Source organism: Cyrtonyx montezumae, unplaced genomic scaffold (assembly GCF_038088225.1).
Source record: "Cyrtonyx montezumae isolate F1298 unplaced genomic scaffold, pur_monq_1.0 scaffold_5, whole genome shotgun sequence".
NCBI lineage: Eukaryota > Metazoa > Chordata > Aves > Galliformes > Odontophoridae > Cyrtonyx > Cyrtonyx montezumae.
Window position 1 is genome coordinate 10,822,744 of NW_027072056.1, and position 17,586 is coordinate 10,840,329.

The 17,586-nt window shown below is 39.1% G+C and overlaps 1 protein-coding gene across 2 annotated transcripts in view; it reads right to left on the reverse strand.

Moving 5' to 3' along the window:
• The window catches only part of PLOD2 (procollagen-lysine,2-oxoglutarate 5-dioxygenase 2), a 47,622-nt gene that overhangs the window by 19,219 nt on the left and 10,817 nt on the right, over window positions 1-17,586 (reverse strand). For both annotated transcript variants that reach the window (XM_065748329.1, XM_065748328.1), the window contains exons 2-8: window positions 13,428-13,519; window positions 12,058-12,194; window positions 7,049-7,212; window positions 5,626-5,738; window positions 3,990-4,053; window positions 3,221-3,318; window positions 1,772-1,873 (exon numbers count right to left, since the gene is read on the reverse strand). In XM_065748329.1, coding sequence (XP_065604401.1) covers window positions 1,772-1,873; window positions 3,221-3,318; window positions 3,990-4,053; window positions 5,626-5,738; window positions 7,049-7,212; window positions 12,058-12,194; window positions 13,428-13,519 — 770 coding nt within the window. The remainder of the gene's footprint in view (window positions 1-1,771; window positions 1,874-3,220; window positions 3,319-3,989; window positions 4,054-5,625; window positions 5,739-7,048; window positions 7,213-12,057; window positions 12,195-13,427; window positions 13,520-17,586) is intronic.

Below are 17,586 nucleotides of genomic sequence, written 5' to 3' on the forward strand. Positions count from 1 at the left end.
TAGCAGCTATGAAGTCCAGAACCCATGTCAGAATTCATCTGAAGGATCTCAAAGCTTATAACATACAAATCAACAAATATGATTCTGTACTTTTCTTGTGAAAAGAACAACAATTAAAAAAATCTTTAGGAGATATGAGTGCATCAATGCATAAAGACAAATAAAGCAGTATGAGAAGGGTGATTATAGTCCCATGGCCAGTTAGACTGGGCCCTTAACAGCCTGATCTAGTAGGTGGCAAACCCACTTTCCCGCAGAAGGGACATTAAAACTGGATGATCTTTAAGGTTTCTTCTAATACGAGTCAGACTGTGATTATGTGATTGCTCTTTACTCTTAAGATTCCTTGTAAAGTAGCAACCAGCCAGGCCAGAACAGAAAGTGCGTTCAGAAAATGAAATATTGCTTGTACTAAGAAATGTCAGAAGTAAACACTTCCACAGAGGCCAAGGAAAAGTCTCACTATTTCTGCTGGCAGAGTGAGTGAGGTATGATGTCCAAAGAATGAGCTACAGTAAGGAAGATCCATTCCAAGTAGATGTTCTTAACCATACAAAAAGCTATCCAGTAAATCATTGCAAGTTACTCTCAATTACTGACTTTAACTTTAAACTACTCCTCAGGCAACACCTTCAGATAAAACTTAACTTTTTTTACCTCAAGTAAACTTTTACATACAGCTGAGAGTGAAAAATATTCCAGCAGAACATCAGTAGTATGTTTTACTTTTAAATCAGTTATGTATATGTAAACATAAATGTATATTAAAAGGATGTGAAAGTGATTACAATTCTGGCAATAACATTTTGAATTTATATCCCATTCCATATGCTTATTATCCAGAAATTGTCACAGTACTTTCAGTGCCAAACAAACCACCACTTCATCTGTGCTATCCTCAACCTTCATGACCATCTAAGCTCTGTTCTCATTCATATCTTCACTACAGACAAGAAATGAAACAGCTGTCAGAAACAGCTTTTCAAGAATAAACTGAACATTCTTTTAAACGCAAGCCTTACATTTCCACATTGTAGATCTTCATGTTTACTATTCCTAAAATTTATTTAGTACAAGCAGAAAAAAAAATGTACAGAGACATCAGATGTCATGTATGGAGCCAAAGAGCAAAAGTATGTTCACAAATATCAGAAACTCAGACACACACACACACATTCAGGTAGGTTTGTCCTATGAAAATTCTAGGGATTTCACTAACATCTGTCCTCAATTACATCAGATTCATTCCATATATATGCATCTTCAAATACAGACAAACATTCTTTAAAAGGCTGAGTTTTGACTATACGTTTCCAGAGACAGCAACTGTAAGCAGGTTAGTCAACTGTTAATCTCTATTTATAACAGAGATTATTAAACATATTTCTAGTTTGGTTTCTTTTGTAGGTCTTTATGTAAAACTGTGAAGTGTCTAAAGTATTTCCATACTTACCAAAAATTCAAGTTATTCACTTGAATCTTGCATGACTCTGAAATGATGCATTCATCCTCAATGAACAGAGGAAAGGATCTGAGAGCTTTTGGGGAAGGAATTAGTTTCAGTAATTCATGCATGCATGAAATTATTTCCACAAGTATTGGCATTTCCAGTAAATTAAACTTCCTTCCTTATAGTTTCATATATGAGACAAAATATCCTCAGGTGTCTACTGAACATAACAGTGCATATAAAAGCCCTTTCGACTTTGAAATCACTATATAACTATCAAATGCTTTCAGAAGGGTTTTGCTCTTCTGAAACTTTTCTTACCGTTACTGTTGAAAGGTCCAGCATGTCTAAATCACAAATAGTGCATCCAGTTTCTCGTGTCCAAGCATTAGGGATATAGTTTCCCAAGTAATTCAAGTAAATCTGGTAACAAATGAATATTTCAGGTTAATGAGATGTGTATACAATTGGTGATTTTTACTTTTTACAGAATTCAGGCTTTAATCTCTTATACCTAAAGGCTAGTGACTGCCTTTTAATGTAAAAAAAAAAAAGAAAGTAACATAAAAAGACCTGCCTTTTATTATTATTTACAAGCCAGAGATGATACCCTCCTAATTTCTATATTTAAACAAAAAACTGTAAGCAAATCAACTACCAACTAAATGCATGCAAGATTTACAAACAAACTACAGATCCAGCTCTGAAAAGCTGCTGTGCATATTTTCATGCCAAAAGATGATTTGAGTTAATTCTCCTAAATCTTAAAATCAACACTTTAAATAAGACACAGAGACCAGCTGCATGAAAAGTGCATAGAAACTGAAAAAGATGTATTCCCATGATGTATGATGGCAAACTATGCCACGACTCCAAACATATTCTGCTGGCTGGCTTCTAAAGCAGCATCTACCTTCTTAACATATTTAGAACTGGCACTGAACAAAATGTGTCCTTCCACTGATGGTCTGCCTGGGCTGCCCTGTCCTCCTGGATTCAGATGTGCTGTTGTTTTGTACTGCAGTATGCACCTCTTTCTTAGTTTTTTGTTTTGTTTTGTTTTTTTTCCTCTTGGAAACCTGTTCTTTTTATAACACTATTTAATAAACAGACAGGCTGAAAGAACTTGGGTTGTTCAGCCTGGAGAAGAGAAGGCTCTGAGAGAAGGCTCTATGTTCAATATTTAAAGGAGAGCTACAGAAAAGAAGTAGACAGACTCTTTAGCAGGGTCTGTGGTGACAGAACAAGGGGAAATTGTTTCAAGTTCAAAGAAGGTTGATTTTGGTAGGATATATGGGAAAAGACTTTTACAGTGAGGGTGGTGAGGCACAGGAACAGGTTGCCTAGAGATGTGATTGATGCCCCATCCTTGGAGACTTTAAAGGTGAGGCTGAATCAAGCCCTGAGCAACCTGATCTACCTGTTCATTGCAAAGGAGCTGAACTAGGTGACCTTTAAAGGTCTCTTTCAACAATAAACTTTAAAAATTGTTTTGTGGTAATGAACAACTTAAAATCAGCTTACTCAGTTCTAATATCCCTTGCTACTGTGAATTTGGGACTGGAGTCAGCTGTTTCAGTGCTATCAAGTTACTGTGACAACAAAATAATGATGAGCTGCTAGAATGGTTTGTTTATCCATGAGATTTTATTAATATTAATTAGAAGTTAGTAGTGGTTGCGCGCTATAACTTTTCCTGACTATTCCATTGTTTTTGCCTGAGCTAAAATTGCTGCCTTTGCACAAAACCAAGAACAAAGTGTCACTCACTTTAGTTGGACCATTTCCAAGAACGGTGATTGGTAATGTTTCATACACAGAATTCCTTGCTCTTACTTTCTCTTCTTCAAAATTCAGATGAACTTCATCTGCAAATTAACGAGGATCATACCACAACAGATTTATAAAAAGATAAAATGTCAGAGTTCTTTAAGTTCTTGCTGGTACTTTAAAACCAATTGTAGCTGTCATCGTTAATGATATTTATATGGAAGTATTTGTTGGTTTTTAACAAGACCTTGAATTCAAAATGCTTTATACCAAGTGATGTTACAATAAACTTCAGTGTTTGCCATCAGCAGCCTTCAAAATCTGAACAAAGTCTGCTTAAAAGCTTACTCTTGTGCAAAAATATTTGTAAATAAATCAGTTATTTTAGATACAATCTGAATTTAAAGTTGCTACATAATTTTAGGTTAACGGTAAGGAAGGAGGCCTGTACAGATGTAGTTCTCAACTTTAATTCAAGACAATTAAAGATAGGAAATTACATGTTATTTTGAGAAATATTATACATAACATCTAAAATGCAATTTTAATTACAGAAGTGAAGATGGTAATTAAGTTTGTGAAAGGCTGATGGAAAAATGGTTCCTAATTAAGCCCAGAAGACCTATGACTAAACTGGTAGTACAGTTTACCCACCCAAGTATGTCATCAAAACAGAAAAGCATATGTTTCAGGAACTATATTGATGGTTATACAATTAAAGTGTTAATAACATGATTAATGAAACACAACATACAAAGCATACACTTACCAACGGCTCCATTTAAAGTCTGGAAAATAGCACATTTGTGGTCCAAAGTAATGTTCAGGCGTTCCTGAAATAAAAGTAGCAAAGATATTGAAGTATTCTAAAAAGCCAAAGTTTTTACTGAGGTTCTACAAGATATGCAGCAGTAACAGCAAGTTAATTGGGCAAACTACCTAAGTACTCAGTTCTCAAATGGAATTCTTAATTTTACTGTGTTAAGTTTTTTTAAGTTTTTCCTAGATTCCTGACATGCAGTTGTACAGCAATCAATTTTAGAAATGCAAAAGCTCCATCTAAACTTGTAGAACAAAGTTCATAACTCTCCAAGGAAACTGTGATTTGGCAGCAAAAGCTAAAGAAAATCTGTATCTTAGAAATATTTACAGTTCTTGGCCAACCCAAAAAAAACAAACAAAACATACTAGCAGTATCATGTCAGAAAAGAAAATACCTTTGCTTAAAACATCTTCCTAGTACTAAACTATTAAACTCACCTTCATTCATATTTAGTGTACCTTGTTCAAAGGTTTTTAAATGTGTTGATCAAAAGCTGTTATTTAGGTGATTGTTTTGAATCATCCAAGATTTCCCTTCATACTCCACAGTTCTGCATATTATCATACAGAGAATCAGTAGTTCAGTACATATAATCTCCACAGTACTGTATTCAGCCAGTACGTTTATAGGCAGCAATATGGGGAACCACTGTGTAGTGGTGCACTGTGCAGAGGTACACACTTTTTGTCTAGAAGACAATCTGTTCAGACAGCTAATTATATTACCTCTGAGTTTGGTGCAGAGTCAGCTCTAGCATCTCTACACACTGTCCTTTCAATTGCATATCTAGCATCTGACTTAACTTGCATAAAGACAATTCAAACATTTCTGTACTTGTATCTAAACATGCCCTACATCACAGGAATAACTTGATAGAACTTAAAAGAAAATACATATATTTCAAAGACTTTTGATCAGCCTTAAGCACCCAAATGATCAAAGTCAATCTCAAAATCCAGCAATATCAGCTTCTAGGAGTTTTCTTACATGTCGAAGTATTTTTCCACTCACTTTTTCTAGTACCCAGGCCATGCCTCTGATGTACTATGTCTTAATGCTCCTAATCAGCACAGAGCTTTGTTAAGCTAGGGCTTGCAGAGGTCTCCCACAATTTATGATGCAGCCTTATTGAACATATCTGCACAAAAAGTCGAGGAGTTGAAGGCAGCTGCAGGCAGGACCTGAAATGGCAGCAAGCCAAAATCTAAAAGCACTAGATCAGCAAGTAGTTCAGTGACATCCTGGAAAAATGCCATGTTCTCTGGCTGTCAAACTGCAGACTACATGGGACCTTCATTGAGATGAATGTGCCTAATCAAATACCTCAGAGCTATTATTTCTAACAATGAAGCAGAGCCTGCCTAGATCTGCAGGCAGCCTGAAACTGTATTTCAAGACATGACCCTTCCGAAGACCGTTCATCACTCTGACAGTAGGAACCTCCAGAGAACAAACACCACTGTCAACATGGCATTCAGGAAAAAAGGAGACAACATTCCTTTTATTTTTATCTCCTGATGTTTTACGAGGAGCAGCATGTTATTTCAAGCAGAAAGAAATGAGAAAGCCAGCCACTACCTACCCTTGCCAATGGGTCGACATAGATTTTGGTGTAAAACAGCTGGTCATCGTCATTATCCTGCAGATTCCATTGCTGCACAATACGATTTATATATGGAGCATAACCAATAAATCCTGCAATGTTAAACAGACAAGTTATTTCCATAAAAAGCACTTCTCTGCCAATGCTGTCCCTCAGTCAAGGGTTTCATTCAAAGTGTTTGGTGCCAACATATGAAATTCATACAGTTTGGCTTAAAATTCTACTTTTCTGTGATATGCATTAGTTCTGTTCTAAAGAGCTTGCAATTACAGGTTATTTTAATAGTAACACTATTTTAATGTAAAAAAAAAAAATAATAGCAAAGAGACATATCTAAGATGGAAACATTTTGGATGGTACTGGAAACTCCAAGACACAAGACTAGGCTACTACCATTCCCAAGAAAGAAGGCCACTGTAGAATAAAACCTTCATTTTCACCAATCACTGAATCACAGATGGTTGAGATTGGAAGGGAGCTCTGGAGATTGTCTAGTCCAACCTCCCTGATCAAGCAGGGTCCCTGTGAGCACATTACCCAGGGTTCTGTCCAGACAGTTTTTGAGTATCTGAAGGAATCACTTCCTGCTGGCAGAGAAGCCTGAAACTAATCCTGCCAGAACTACAAGTGGAATTCAATTCAAATCTGAAATGCATTACACTGAAGCCAAAACAAAACAAAACAAAAAACCAAAGAGAAAAATAGGGATGATAGGCTTTGCAAAGAGAGAAAAATGTGGGGACACCCAGATCTGCAGAGTGCCCAGCACTATTCACTCAAATAGAGCAAAGTACCACAGTCTGTAGCAAATAAACAATGCCAGAGTCAATGCATGCATTAATCACCCACAAAACTATTAACAAAGTTGGTGTTAAAAGGACACTTCAGAATTAACACTGAATTGAGATTAATGGGAGTAACTCAGAGTTCTCTTGAAACAAATAATCCAAGCCATGCAGAGTGGACAGGCAGTCATCACCAGCATGTGTGCACAAGCTGCAAAGATCCCTTAAAAACAGGGAGCGAAGTCAGGAAATTCTGTGGCCCAGCTCATGATCTGCCCCTGTAAACAGCACATACTTGTTTGGGCTTCTACTCCTAGACCAGCAACTGGGTGATCCCTGCAGACTATTCCATTGCAAGGCAGAGTTATACCCCAGGCTTTACTTGATTTACATGCTTTTCACAGCAGCATTGCCAAAAATACCGTGAGACTTAGAAGAAAATCTATTCCAGAGAACAAATGACCAGACATTCAAGGGACAGTGAGTGGCAAAGAGCAAATCCAATCTTCAATTAGTTCTTGGGAAGTTCAGGAGTAACCATACACACAAAAAGATAAAACATAATGGAAGAGTCTTGCTCAAGTTCAAGATTTGACATATTCACAAATCGTGCTTACCTCCTGAGTTCAGGAATCGTTTTCCACTCCGAACCACAGGGTACTTGTCAGCTAGCCTTTTATCTGGCCAAATTAGTCCATCTGCTGCAAACACCACCTTATGATTGGTTTCCTGAAATTTCTTCAGCAGTTCTTCAGGTCCTCCCGCAAAGATAACATCATAGCTGAAGATGAAGAAAAACCACTGCTTGGTTTGATTTTAATGATTTTGTGTTCAAAGCAACAAATGGTTAGATTATTCAAATTTTTAAAATCATACAGACAGCCATTTTTCTCTGAAAAGTTACTTACTAAATCATGCTGTGCCATCACGTAAAAATCCTATAATCTTCTAGGAAAATAAGTCCTCAATCAAAACTATTTAGCCAACAGCTTCCGCTTCCATTTACATTCATTTTTCTAAGCCTTCTACATTTCTTTTTTCTCAATTCAGAATTTATCTACCTGAAACTGATTTTCAAGTTTCATGTACTTTGAGTAATATATAAATATATATCTTTAAAAGATGTTTAAATATATATCTTTAAAAGATGTAGATGAAGGAGAACTTACTGGTAACTTACTGGGAAACTTGAGATGATCTTGTTCCAAAACACAGTGGCACAGACTTTTGTCTGAAGTCTTCTCAAGCACATACTCTTATTTCTCAATATATATTATTTCTCAACACAGACTATCGTTAAACTATGCTACATCTTGACAACATATAAATTTCTGCTTTAACTTTTTTGATGTGCTGAAGACTTCAGAAGACTCTAATCTTCACAATATTTGCTTAGAAAAGCCACCTGTTTTTATGCATTCATCAGATTTAACTCCTGATTACCAATCACAAAGAGCAAAAGTTGGAAAAGCTGATATCTAAACCAATCATTTATCCTTAAGAGGTCAGCATTAGCCAAAAATAAAAAACATGCAGGTTTGGCAAAGGTCATATAATGATGTAGTATCATGAGTCCAGTGGTTCCTTGTTGTAGAACAAAAGCTAAATCAAAGCCTCTGAAAAACCACAGAATTAGTATAAATGGTTAAATAATTTAGAGTGTAAGGGTCCTTTGTTCATACTTGAGATCAACATATAAGTATTAATGCACCAAACACTTAAAGGTTCTTTTTACATAGCATGAAGTGAGGACATAAAAATATTGGAATCACATCTTAACAGACTAATCTCTGGCTGAAGAACCAAATTAGCTGAATTTAATGGTAGCATCTCAGCTGTTACATTTATCGGGATATTCTTATTCCATGCATCTGCCTTAGTTACCTAAAATCAGCAGTCATGAAATACAGCAGAGGAAAGGTACAGCTACTAGATCCAAAGGTCCCATCTTCATCAAGATTTTGTTCTTGCTAAGTATTTGAGCCAGGCTAGAAGGTATGACAGCGGTACCCTGTCAGCAGTAAACAGAAGTTCTTGCATTGCAATGTGTTACTCAGCAACAGTTCCAAGAAACCAACTCTTACTGCCTTCTGCTGCTCCTTTGTTACAGTTCCAAATTATTTAAAATGTCCTTTCTTCAAAGGGGATTTAATGTAATTGGACTAAGAAAAGCGAACAACAGCTGGCTTACAAATGCAACGGATCTCCACCACAGAGCAAAGCATGAGCCCTGGAGAGGAAGTGTGTTATGTAGTCTATATAAAGTAAGTGGGGTTCTTCAAGCCTTCGCTGTTTAGTTTTCCTGTAACTTTGGCAGAAGAATGTATGAAAAAAATGTATTGTACATTTTGGAACTTCCCCAGTTTTGCAACTGCCTGCTTCTGCCCAAAACATACAGAACAATACTTCCCTCACTTTCCCATTCAGCTGGTGTAGCCCGATTCAAAGCCAGAGCAGGCCTGAAGAACAAGCAAGAAACAAGAGACGAGTTGAAGACAGACAAAAACAGAGATTTGTCTGAGGCTTCAACTTAATAGCTTATGGCAGGCTGTGCTTCTCCTCTTTGATCAGGTTAGTGCTGCTGCTGCAATGATTTGCAGCTGCAGGAAGGAACCAAACACCCCTGGAACGTTGCTTCACGAGGAGTGTCATTCTGGAAAAAAAGCCAAAGCTGAGCAACACGCTGGGCTAGCCACAGGCTCTGCTTGTGAAAAGGATATGCTACTTAGCGCAGCACAGTTCATAATACAAAACACAGCACAGAGCTAAGCTCTGAACAGCTAAACTGTATTAGCAATTATCATTAACTTTACATACAATGGAATATTATGCAGGAGCATGAGTCTATTATGTATCCACATTTTCCACTGATTTTTGTGGCCCCCTATTTCATCAAGAGGTAACCTGCAGGATTATCCCACAACCCCTCCCCAGGCAAGACCTCCACTACTCTCCTGTTCCTCACTGCCAGCCCTCACCTGTGGCTTTACACAGCTCCATTTGTCTCCAACAAACGAAGAACTTCTAGAGCCAAGCTAAAACTTACCTATTAATCATTTGTCTTGCTTCCCTATTATGTCAGACTACATTCAGTGTATCCAGCACTGAATTCCTATAATAAGGAAGACCCAATTCAGGTCTACTCTACTGAGACCATCACAAAATGGATTCCAGGACTATCTTTGACAATTATGCATTTGAACTGTGCTCCAAATTTGAATAGAACTTCAGAATTGGACAGAGGAGAAAATGTAGAGATATACCCAGAAAGAGACAGGCCTTTTTGGTAAGCTGGAAAAGCTCAGAGACTCTTATTTATTCTTCATAAATCCTTTTCATTAACCAGAGAGTGGAGGGAGGAGGTGAGAGAGGTTGAGAAAATTTCCAAAGCTCCAGCCCTATTTCCTGAAGTTCCCAGATGGATGATGTTCGTGGTTGGAATCCACCCAGCCTTCCTCCTCTTTTGGCCCCAACACACCCCTGTGCACCCAGCGCCTTGTCACAGCTGGGAAGTTATCATGAGGCACAGATCTTCCAGAACTGCTGTGCAACTGCATCCACAGCAATATAGCAATATATAACAATAAAGACTTGTTACTATTAGAGCTGCAGGTTAAAGAGCTCCAAATACAAACTAGGGAGATTTACTGGCAACCAGCAATGCAGGTCCTATATTTCATATTATTTAAATGGACTGTTAGACCACACACTTCGTTGTTTACAAAGCATCTCCACCAGAATCACACCTTAATTGCATTTTCTGCATACCTCAAAACGGTTATCCCTCATTTCCTGGCAAATGATTTTAAAAAATGATTGAGACTTCAATAATCTTCCACAACACTAGCAGATAGCTGCGGGAGTTCTGGGTGAACAGTCACAGCACCAACCATTTCAGCCCAGTCTATGCTGGCCGTTAGCCAGTTCAGTCTGAAATGGTCCAAAGTAAACCAGCAGCTAGCTCTCAAAAAAAACAAACCTAATTTAAATTGTATTCCATCTGCAGGCAAAGTGTTTTGCTCTCTGTACCTAAACACAAGCTGACCACTAAAAAGTAAGTTGAAATTATTTCCAGAGTTGCAAGTCACGTAAAAAACACTGCTCAAAAAATAGCAAAAAGCTATATAAACAGTTCATTATAAATTATTTGCCTAGTTACAGTAAATAAACCAGGAGATTCCTTCCACCCCCCCATCGAGATTAATATTCCAAATGCTTCACAATGAATATAAAGAAATATACTTAAAAAAGAAAGGAAGTTCCTACATGTATATATGCATATATATATATACACACTACATTTCTCAACATTTAAATCAATAACCAGGATTCCTGGAAATGAAAATGTTCATTACAATTAAAACATAATGCTAGAATAGGAAAGAAAAATATATGTTTTTTCCTGACTTGGAGTCTGTCCCAATAGCTTAAATCAACCTGTATTTGGGATTATAGCCTTCAAGAGCCTGGGAGGCCTGAAATTGCAATTTTTGATGTCAAGAAAGATCACGACATCTGTTCTTGAACTCTCTCATCCATCCCCCCTTTAGACAGTCCACCCTGAAGAGAATAAATAATGTTGGAGAAATTTATACCCAAATCTGATAACAAACTTAAGTGTTCTATCATATAGGGAAAAATACTGAGGAATTGAGATAAGTGAGAAAAGAAGACATCAATATACACAGTAAGCATTCAGGAAACAGATGATTCATCTGAGCTTCTAGTATAGATCAAAACAATTCCCCAGATTACTCTTGAATACCTTTCAGGTCTTACATGATCACTGGAACACAACGCCACCCCAGGGCTGGCTCTACTTGGGGCCTCACAGCCCATTCAGGACATAGCCCCACATTCTCCTTGTAGGATTCCTTCAGCACTGTGACCCTATCATGGGTATAAGAGGCCTTGATGGCTACTATGAGCCAGACTCTTATCTGCTCTCAGCGTGCTGTAGTCACAAGAAGAGAAAAAAATGTTCAAAACCCCTTGTGTTCCCTGTTCTCTGCAACAGAAAAAAAGCTATCTGGCTTCCAACAAGGATGCTCAGGCTTAGCCATGCTGTGAGCTGTAATCTGGCACCTGCAGCAGCCCTGTCTCTGTGCTTCCATCCATAAACACAGCAGGCACTGGGGGGCTGTAGGGCACAGTGCCTCGCTTCAGCTCTCCAGCACGTAATTCTCTCACTAAGTGCTTTCCTCAACAGACTGTTTTCCAGCTTCCTCCATGTTGCTGTTACTTCATGGAAGGAGACCACGGTCTAGTCTCTCCTGGCCATGTTATTTCTGGAGCTGATTTTGTCAGCCCCCCAGCTCCCAGCCCTCAAACACATCCCACACTACCGCAGCAGGATGAGGGATGGGCTTGCCTGATTGCCTGAAAGTTTGTCAGCTCCAACATTTTTTCACCCCCTTGAGGCAGCCGAACTATGCTCAACTCTTACATCTGTAAATCCCTTTAAAAAAGCAGTGACTGCTCCAAACATAATCTACTATTTTTATGAATGAAGAAAAACTGAAGCAAATATTCTCAAAAAAAAAAAGAGGGGGCATGCAACTTTCAGCATGTCACATCAGCTACATCTGAGTGCCCAACCCAATGGCAACAAGTCAGGTGTGCTCACCATTCAACAAACACTACAATCAAGTCCTCTTGATCAGCGTAGCTCTGTATGCCTTCCTTCAGCAGTCGGACTTTCTGCCCTCCGCCAATGGAGTTTGCTAACTCACCACCTTTCCACTCTTCACCTTTTCCAAGTACCTGGAACAAGTAAAATGTCTTTTTTGCTGGTACCAGAAAACAAGAGGCTTTTGAAAGCAGACCCTTATGGAAAACAGATGTTAAAGCAGAAGCAATGCATTAAAGCACAGCAAGCCAGCATTTCCAGCATCATAAGTTTTCCATGTCTGAAGCAGCATTCAGCACAATGACATCACTGCAAAAACATGAGACAAATTCCTTAACCAAATAAGAATCAAGCAATTGCCTGCTACCACTGTTTATTTAAACAAATTTCCGTCAGAAAAAGGAAAAAGTGAATAATCGTTTCAAGACTTCTATTAGAAGAACAGTCTGATTGAGACCTTCAGAAGACAATTTTATCATTTTAGAAACAGGAAGTATCAGAGAGCTTGGGGGATCAAGATATTACTAATACAAATTTCAAGCTCCAGTATTCCTGAAATGCCCCCAGAACTCTTTCATATAAATGAAGGACAGATTACCCAATTTACAACTGGCTGCTAAAATCAACTAAACAACATTCCTCTCTAGCCAAGTACCAATTGCATCTTAAGACTTCTGTGGGTTTTGAATATTTAAAGGATAAAAGATTTTTGGAACTCCTAAAACCTGCAAGAACTGAATTGCATGCTGTTTTAGACAAATCTGCTAAACTAATGGGAAGATTCTCAGGTTTTCTTGCAGAACCCATTTGTGTAGAAAGTTGTAAGGCAGTTAGGGCTTTTGCTTTTCCCAAGATCACATAGAGGCTAACTTCAGTAGGTGACTTATGGAGACGTGGAACAAGGTACGAGAGGCTGGGAAGATCAACAGAAATGTTCTTTACTTTCACAGAGTTACAGGTTCTTGGGAAACACAAGGAAGCTTGCAGTTGTGACCTTCTCTTCTACCCCACAGCAGGATCCCAGACTTGGTTAAGCAGTATGGGGACACCCAATGCCTCATGCACTGCCAGATCAGCTTCCAGCAGCAGTCCTGCAGCTGCTCAAACCAAACAGTTAGCACTGCAAGGCCAGGCTAGATGATAAATCATTACAGAGCCTACAAATGACCGAGGCACCTGACCGCAGTATCTACTAACCTGTTGAAATATTCCCATGGCAGTGAAATGAGCACCTCCCCAGCAGTGATTTGCAAATGATCTACCTAACCCTGGCATGCATCCTAGCCCATGCACTTTCAGCTATTACTGCACTGTTTCTACCCTGAAGGCTGTGTAGTATGATTGCTCAGCATGAGAACTTGTAGTACCTTCACTGTGTAGTTGAAGTGCTTCGCAGTTTGCATAAAGCGATGAAAGCCATCCGTTTCTTTAGTTGCTACAGTAAAAACTAGGAGGTTATCTGTGAAAGAAAGAGAAGGAACATGTATTAAGTTTTCAGGCCACAGTTGCAACAAAAGCACACCGTATCAAAGGACTTCACGATTTCCCTACATCTGATTCCAAAAGATGGGGCAAATACACTGTCTGGTGATGTCTCATGTCTGTTACATGACAAGAACTTCTACAGACAACGATGCTGTACTTAAAATTATCCACAGGAAGAGGAAGTAGAGAAGTATCTGCTCTGTAAATAGCTAGCTCAAGAGATAAAAACAAAGCTAGTATGACCTCTGGATAGGAAGGAATATTTGAAACAAAAATAACTTATTACTACTCCATCTGAGCTAATCCTGTCACCTCTTGTCACATGAGTAAATGGTACCAGAGAGCTTCACCCAGCAGTGAACAGTGGACACCAGAACCTCGCAGGCTGAACTGCCTGCTTTTAAGTCCCTGGACAGTTATAAAAGAGCACAGGTTTTTGTTTTATTCAGAATCTGGCGTCTGCAAATTATACCAGTGCTAGTTTTACCTTCTTACTGCATGCAAGCAAATGACCACACATCCTATTTCCTTTCTATATCACAGGGCTTTTGACACAGTTCAAGGCCAAGAATTCCCACAACACATCTTGATATTTTCGTGTTTAAACTATTGAACACCACTCCGTACTCTATGCAATGTGCTCCATAATCATGGTACACAGTTCAAAGCTATCAAAAATAGAAGACCCCTCTCCAACATTGAGTATTCAGTCGGATCTGCCTGGATCCCAGAGCACATTGCAGTAACCCCCAATTTGGTTTCAGTTCAAGGAACAGCTGCCCTCTAAACGGAGCCCAGGAGATCAATTCATATAGAAAGTAAAATTAATCGCTTCTAATGGCTATTCCAGATACAGTGCCTGTTGTTTCCTCACTTTTCTATAAAACATCTTCTGGGTTTATCCTGCCCAGCACAGTAACATTTGCTAGAGGTGACTGCTGTGAAAAACATTCCTATTAACCCTTTGGTCTTTTCCACTACTGCAAACTTCACAGCCCACAGACACAGAAGAGTTTGTCTTGAGCATGTTCAAAGCCAACACTGCCTGCCATTTCATTTTTGTTTGATGCATGCTAAATTAACACACCAGGAAATAATCTGCTTCCCTTTTTCTTCATAGAAGAAATGCACTTGCTAGAGACAACAGTGCTCTACAGCCAGGTATCAGTGTGCTTCAGAAGGTACTGATGAGCAGTCAAGGTAGATAAAACAGTTGCATTAATGCAGACATAACTTTCAGAGCAACAAAAAAACCCCACAAAAATGCACTCTAATGAAATTTCTGTCTGTCTAATACAGCTGCAGCAGACAATCTACAGAGACTGGTTGCAGTAGCCACTGATTTCTTCTTCCCCAGTGAAATAAGACAGATTTGGTATGAGTCACCAGCTCACTCCCAAGAACACACCGACCAGATCAGACAGTGATGTGGCAGGTCCATCCTCAGCTGCAGCCAGAGAGTAACATGAAGAACAGCAAGAAGAAGGCAATCATATACAGTGCTTTCTTACCAGCCTCAGTTTTCCATGACTTAGATGTGATTTCTCTACATCTTCAAACACAGAATAATTTATTTACCTCACTCTTAGCCAGCCATCCACCAAATTGATGTAAACCTTAAACAATGACAGCCCCACATACCAGTATCTACTCAAAGGAAGACACTATTTCATTCGTTTAGAAAAGGCCTTCTACAGCCCAAGTTAATTACTGGCTCTGCCATACCACACTGATGCTCCTGCAGGGCAACATGCAGCAAAGAAACTGGGAGTATCTGAAGCACTTCAGTCAACTTGATATAGACGCACAAAAATTTTGGAAAAAAAGTTTTAAAAGGTGTATTACTTCATATTTTTCCAGCTTGAGTGCTAGCAGCCTTTTGTGGTCCAGAGTCAAAGAAAATCCCATGTGCACACCTAAAAAGGGCAGAAGGGCCATCCCAGAGAATTCCAGTGCAATGCACTCACAAACACACTGACTCACAGATGGACATAAGTTCAGCAACAATGGTATGATATGTTCTTTCAAAGGTTATGCAATTTCAAGTAATTCTACAGAAGTCACCACAGAATGGAGGAAGAACATGACATCTTAGATTATGGATAAAACAGCTGAAGACAGAGGGTAGGATTTTTCTCTATGGAACAGATTAAGGAAAATCTGATCACGCTAGACCGTACCACCAAGCCAAGTGAATTCATTGCTGACAGTTTCCTAGGAGAACAGTCAAGCACTGACTGCAACTGCAAAATTTGGTTTGGGATAGACATTTTTCACACCTACTTCGTCCTGAGGAATGCTCAGAGCAAGGATTTCAAGATCAGTATTTGACAACATGGCATAAATGATAAAATGTGGGCTGCAACAGATTAATCTTATTTTCTCCCCCACAGTCACTAAGTCTAATAAAGACTGTTTTAAACAGATGTACGAATACAGTATGGCAAACACAAAACAATCTACTATTCTTTATGGGATATTTACTTTTTTTTTTTTAACAAAACCCACTGTAATTCCACCTATGCCTTGCTCATGCATTCCAAGATTCACTGCAGAATTCACACAAAAATAAAAATGAACCTGTACTGCACTCATATCCAGTAAGTATAAATAAGCTGCCTGAGTTAGTTTTGCAAATTGCCACGGAACAAACAGGAAGCTATTTTTATAAAGGTGCCATTTACTTTGGAAATGTTGACAATGGTCATTTTTTTTTAACTTTACAGAGGAAGAGTTTTAAAAGGCATTATTTCAATGCCACTGAATTTCGTGTGCATGTGGTATTTAAGTAGTTTTTAAATGGAGAAGTGTTACTACAGCATTTAGAATCTCAGATTCTAAATAGACTCTTCACGGACTATTTAGTCTTTGGGGTTTTGTTTGTTTTGCTTTCTTGCCTGCTCGGTTTTGTGTGCATGAGTGTGCATGCATCTGCTTTAAATAAAAGAGCAAGCAAAGCATGATTTTATCCTGTTTAATAGTGTGCCCACATAAGACAAGGAAAAGTACATTAAATGACAGTTACCTTGGCATATTATATAGGGGATTACTAACCAAATGAGGAAAGTACCTCCTTTCTCATCTTACTAGCAAGACATTAGTAAAACATTTAACAATTTCTGCAGGCTTCTCTGACTTGATTTAGAAGTGATAACATGCACCAGCCTTTCTCACAGAAAAGATGCATGTTTCTTCCCATGGAAGAGAGCAAAGAGGATGTCTCAGACCATTATTCATTCTTAACCCTTTAACCTCATTCACTTTTGAGTCTATTCCTCACCTTAGAACACTGATCTCATTTATGTCCAGTAACACAAATCCAAAGTGACTTTGAAGAACTCACAATAAGGCAAGCGTGCAAGTAAAACAGATTCTGGGGGACTGATTACATACAAGCCCCCATTCCACTTTCAGCATGTGCTCAGCTACGCTTCTTTTAGCTGCCAGCACAGCTTGTGCCACAGAGAGCAGTTCTGGTGGCAGGAGCAGCACGAAACTTGTGCTGGCAGCACGGCCATGCAGGCTCCCACTATGCACAAAGCTGCCCCCAGTTTCATAGACAACAAGTCATGGCTGTGGCCAAGTGTTTTCCAGCAAGAAAGACACAAAATCCATCACTCAAACACCATGACGACTTCTGGCTGAAGCAATACAGTTCCTGCTTTACTGCTCAGTTTGGGAGCAAACCCCATCCTCCACACAGCAGCCTACCCACAGGAGCTCTGTGGTGTGGTCTAACATCCACACTTGAGCTACCCAGTTCCTTCAGACTATCCCTCTCACAGCGGGGACAAAGGAACATTCAGTAGTGTTTTCCAGCAGTAACAGCATCCCCCAAATACAAGCACATGTGAAACCACGAACACAGCAGGCAGCCAGCACCCTGCCCATTCTCAGGCCAGGGCTGCATGGCAGCACGCAGCCCACAGCTACCATGGCAGACACCAAGGATTACTGCCTGGCACCCACTGCCACAAGTGAAATCAGCCTGTCTGAAAAGGAAATGCAAACCCTACACCAAGGTTCAACAGGAAGGCATGG